Source organism: Populus euphratica, unplaced genomic scaffold, assembly GCF_000495115.2.
Source record: "Populus euphratica unplaced genomic scaffold, PopEup_1.0 scaffold397.1, whole genome shotgun sequence".
In the NCBI taxonomy this organism is placed as follows: domain Eukaryota; kingdom Viridiplantae; phylum Streptophyta; class Magnoliopsida; order Malpighiales; family Salicaceae; genus Populus; species Populus euphratica.
Window position 1 is genome coordinate 37434 of NW_011500284.1, and position 4958 is coordinate 42391.

Genomic DNA, 4958 nt, shown 5'->3' on the forward strand with positions numbered 1-4958 from the left:
TCTATTTTCTCTTTTTTTTTTTTTATTTCTAGAGGCATTTCTAGGGTTTTTTTTCTAGGTTTTTTAGTGGATTCCCTCAAAATTGATCAAAGCTCAGCCCTTTAATCAAAATAAAAGAGTTCTAGAGAAAAGCTAACAACAAGAAGCTTTTGTATTTGGTTGATTTAGCAATAGTGGTTTTTATTTAGGGATACTTGATGGTTTTTCTAGACTTGGAGGGCAAAGAGCTCTTTCTAGTATTTTGATTTTGAGATAGAGATTTAAAGCCTTTAATAAGAACCATTTGACAAGCTTTAAGTGTAAGCACACAAAAAAATTAATGGCTTTTGAAAAATGGGTATCATAGTCTGGGTTAACATGGTTGACCACTTTTGAGGCTTTACTAGAGCAGCTCCAATGTAAACATCATTAGAAACTATATAAAGTTAGTAGTGGAGGTGTATACCTTTTGTTTCGATCAAATCTTGCTTAATTTGAGAAACTATATAAATTTAGTAGTGAAGGTGTATACCTTTTGTTTTGATCAAATCTTGCTTAATTTGAAGGTCTGTAGTTTTATATTCATTTATTCAAATATGTCAACTTGATTAGCTCAAAATCTAAAACTTTAGTGATGGTTGATTAGGGATAAGGTGTAAGAGACTTCTATAGAAGAATTAAGATGTACACGTCCAATTTCATGTAAATATAGTTATAAAGGGGATGTTCTTTTTTCATTTGCAAAAAACCTCGTGTCATTTGGAAGCTAGAACTCCAAAACAAGCTTTTGAAAGGTGCCAAATCAATCATCTAAAACTGCTAAGGAAGGAGATGAATAGTAGGTGAAAGATGCGTCATCTAGATTGAATCCCTAGAAGTTAGGTTTTTAATTTGAGATCTAACATATTTTATTTTAGTCCTTTTTTTCTAATTGCTTTTAATTACACTTGTAATAGTCTTATCAACTCTTAATGTAATGCAATTTATCCCTATCAAACTCAATTATCAACCTTAAAATTTAATGCCATTTTCATCTTAGTCCATTTTTAGATTTGTGCATTTGGACCTTTAATTGACCATCAAACTTTTAACTTTCTATAATTTGGCCTTTGATTTGATCAATTTTAACTCTTGAAGTCTCGCGCCTTTTATGATTTGGTCATTGATTTTTAATTTTTTCAATCAAACCCCTAATTAGTTATTAAATTTTATTTTTTTCACAACTAAGCTCCTAATTTAACCAATTAAACTTTTCAAAGTCCAATTTTAGTCCCTAGGCTTAAATTTCTTCAAATTAACACCTGAATTAACTTCAAAAAACTAATTTTCCTTGCAATCAAGTCCTCAATAAAATTGATTAAACTTTTCAAAATTCTCATTGAGTCCTTACTCATCCTAAATTTATATTTCTTTACACTAAAAAACAACATTTTCACTGAATGGGTCTTCTATCAATCAAAATTGGGTCACCAACTTTTTCTTTTGTCATTTTAGTCCTTTACCACTAACAAGGGGCAATCTTTCGGGCTTTCTTCATTTGTATTCTTCTATATTTTTGTATTTTCTTTTTATATTTTTTTCATGATTTTTTTAGGTAAAAAATGAGTAACAACAGGAAGTACATCTTTTATTGATTTTATGGTCTACTTAAATACACACGAAAATATTGATAACAAAACTCCAATTTAGGATGCATAACTTCTCTTCAACGAGGATCCATCTTCAGAAGCATTTCCTTAATACGATGGGATAAGATGAAAGTGCCTCTGCTAAAATAATTTTTCATTAATACTTGAGAAATGAATATTCCATCTCGTAAAGAAACTACTCTATGCTTTTCTAATTTTTCTCTAACATTTCGAAGAAAACATTCACGTATAAATCTAGAAGAGATTTAGTTAAATAAAGCTTCAATGTGTGTTGACTTACCTATACCACCCATACCCTAAATTCCTATCGTACATACACCTGGTGATCCAATGCATGGTAACGACTCCATACTTGGTATCCCTAGAACGTGCAATCGCAATGAAAATGTTAAATTTAAAATTTTTAGGAGTTTTAGGGTTCATATTAGACAAGTCTATAGTTTTTTAAGGTTTATATATATTAATTAAAGATTAAATATTTATTTTTACTTTGAATAATTACTTTAAAGATAGGTTATCTCAAACCATAAACCATCCAAGTGTTCAACCTCTAAGAGTAATCCACACGAATTACCAGTAAGAAATCTTCTAAACCCTTTTAAAAGAGAGGGATTGTCATACCATAGAGTGCTAGATATATTCTTTTGTGTTTAAGTTATAATATTCTATTTATAGGAAAACCTAAAAACCATATAAATGAAAAAAAAAATATCAATTTACCCATTAAACAATATCATATATATTATTTTAAGATGATTTTATAAATTTATTAAATCAATTTTCTACTTAATTGTTTTTAGTTATAGAAGTGTAATCCACTGTATTAATTACATTCTAGTTCTTAATTTCTAAAACTTATTTCAAATCAATTTATATTTGATTAATTATCTCATTTTAATTTTTGACCAATGACTTTTATGTGATTGACCTGTTAGGTTCTCTAATAAGTTGGTCCAAATATAAATCATAATACTAAATAAAATAGAATTAAATAAATTAAACAATTTAATTTATCACCAATTTAACAATTGATTGATTTATATTTGAAGATCAAGTATAATGTCTAACAACTTATCATGATCCTCCAAGTATTAAAAAAGTCATAAGTTGTTTAATTTAACCTTTTAGTGATCAGTTTCTCGGTGTTATTTTTATTTATTCATTAATAATATTTCAATTTAGATATTATATCATGAAGTATGTATGCTTTGTTAAATTATTTTAGTTCTTAATGCTATAGTTATTGATTTTTTAAATAAGATTTGAAACTCTTTTCAAATCTCATTCGATCCTAGTCAAAGATTTCACAATCAATACTATTTCATAATAGATATAACATTTTTTCTAATTCACTCAAGGTGATTTATCCTTTCTTAATTATTTAAATACTTTCATATGGTTTATGTTATACATAATATCTACCTATTTTTTACCCTTGATTATAATAATGTATGGTTAATTAAATCATAACACTCTTCATAAAAGATAACTTAATAATCTTAAGTCTAGTTATCACTTACACAAATTTCATATAAGCCTTTTCATAAAAATAAGTGATTTCTCCATATAGAATTCTATGAGAGTCAATTCAATATATATGTTATCTAACAAGCACTTGCATATTAGTTCAAAGTATCCCTCGTACCTTAGTTTATCAAAGCAACTGCTTCATTTCATAAAAATAAAAGAACATAATATGCACTAGTATCAACAATTCTAATTAATATCCAATCTTAATAGAACATTGACCAAGAATATTTAGGAATAACGTTTTGATGTAATAGCAATCTCATAAAAGTAATAACTTTATAATTTTTTATACAAAACTTTTTTGTTCAATAAGCTTGTATTTTTACTCTAGATTCACTAATCAAACATTATATTCGTTAATCAAATAAAGTTGAATATTAAAGATAAATAAAGCCTTTTATTAATGATAAATATGTTTAAAGTGAATAAATTTAGTGCTACGTGTAACCAACCAATTGGTTACATGAAATATTCACTATCATCAACCTTTCTATTACATGAACCTATTTCAACCAAGTTACCAAAATTGCTTGAGGATAAAGGTTTTAGCTCCTTCATAATGTAATCAATAATTTCCTGGACTAGTTCAGGCTCTTTCCTGCAAAACATGTATAACAAATAAACATAGTAAGTGGAAACAATCATATAAAACTCAACGGTATTTTAAAAAGTTATGTACAAATAAAATTCTATGTTTTAAAAATACATAGAATTAATGATGAAACAAGTATAATACTGAATTTGATTATAAGTAAAAGGTGAAAACTCTATTGAGATGCTCTTCACGTGCATGGATCCAATGATTAATAGTCATATTTGAATCTTACTTAGATGGAAAGATATTTATATGAGCCTGAAACCTTTAATCGTATGTTATTTTAACTTGATTTTATTTAATAAAGATGAAGAGTATTCACACAAGCCTAACAGCTTTAACCATATGAGATGTTAACTTAATTTTATTTGATAAAGATGAAGAATATCCATATAAGCTTGAAATATTTAACCATTTGAGATCTTAATTTGATTATATTTAACAAAGATAAAAAGTATTCAAACAAGCAAGCTTTAACAGTGTGAGATTTTAAATTTGGCTTGAATTAATGAAGATAAATAGTATTAACATGAGTCTCAAAGCTTTAACCATGTGAGATCTTAACTTGATTTTATTTGATAAAGGAAATGATTTTGATCCCTTGCATGATTTAATTTGAACGAGGGAAAGGATTTTGATCCCTTGCTTCCTTAATGAACTTGAATTTCTTTGAGAGAATTGTTGCTACCCATTTTTGGAGTATTTTTGAAAAAAACATAGCAAAAAACAATAAAACCCCAAAAAGGATGTTCTTGATATATTTGCATCATTTTCAACATTTTCTGCATTGCCCTAAAAGGATTCAAATTTCAAATGTTTTTTTAATACGTTGGGCTTTTAATGTATTATTTTTAAAATCATTGATTTTTCTTATTAAGTCAATGTTAATATTGCTCCATTTCAAAAAAAATCAAAACACAAATATTGGACCAAGCAATTGGGAAAGAAAGAAAAAAATTTCACCTATAAATAGGTGCTCATGTTCACACAATAAAGGGGGAGCCATAAAAAAACCCTAGATCTATTCCCTCTACACAAACATGCTACCACCAACACAAAAAAGCCTTAGCCATCCTCCACCTTCACCTCAATCGCCTAACCAAACTAGTCTATTTCCTCCTGTCACATCGCTCCATATTTTTTAATAAAAAAAACAACTGACTATATAAAAAAAGAAGCACAAAACAAATCCACCATCTTTCCCT

The 4958-nt window shown here is 27.4% G+C and overlaps 1 protein-coding gene across 3 annotated transcripts in view; it reads right to left on the reverse strand.

The window, feature by feature from the left end:
* Positions 1–3528: 3528 nt before the first annotated feature.
* LOC105113185 (TMV resistance protein N-like) overlaps positions 3529–4958 on the reverse strand; it is a 26808-nt gene continuing 25378 nt past the window's right edge. For all 3 annotated transcript variants that reach the window (XM_011009248.1, XM_011009245.1, XM_011009247.1), the window contains one exon: positions 3529–3756. In XM_011009248.1, the coding sequence (XP_011007550.1) occupies positions 3618–3756 (139 nt within the window). In that variant the 3' untranslated portion in view covers positions 3529–3617. The remainder of the gene's footprint in view (positions 3757–4958) is intronic.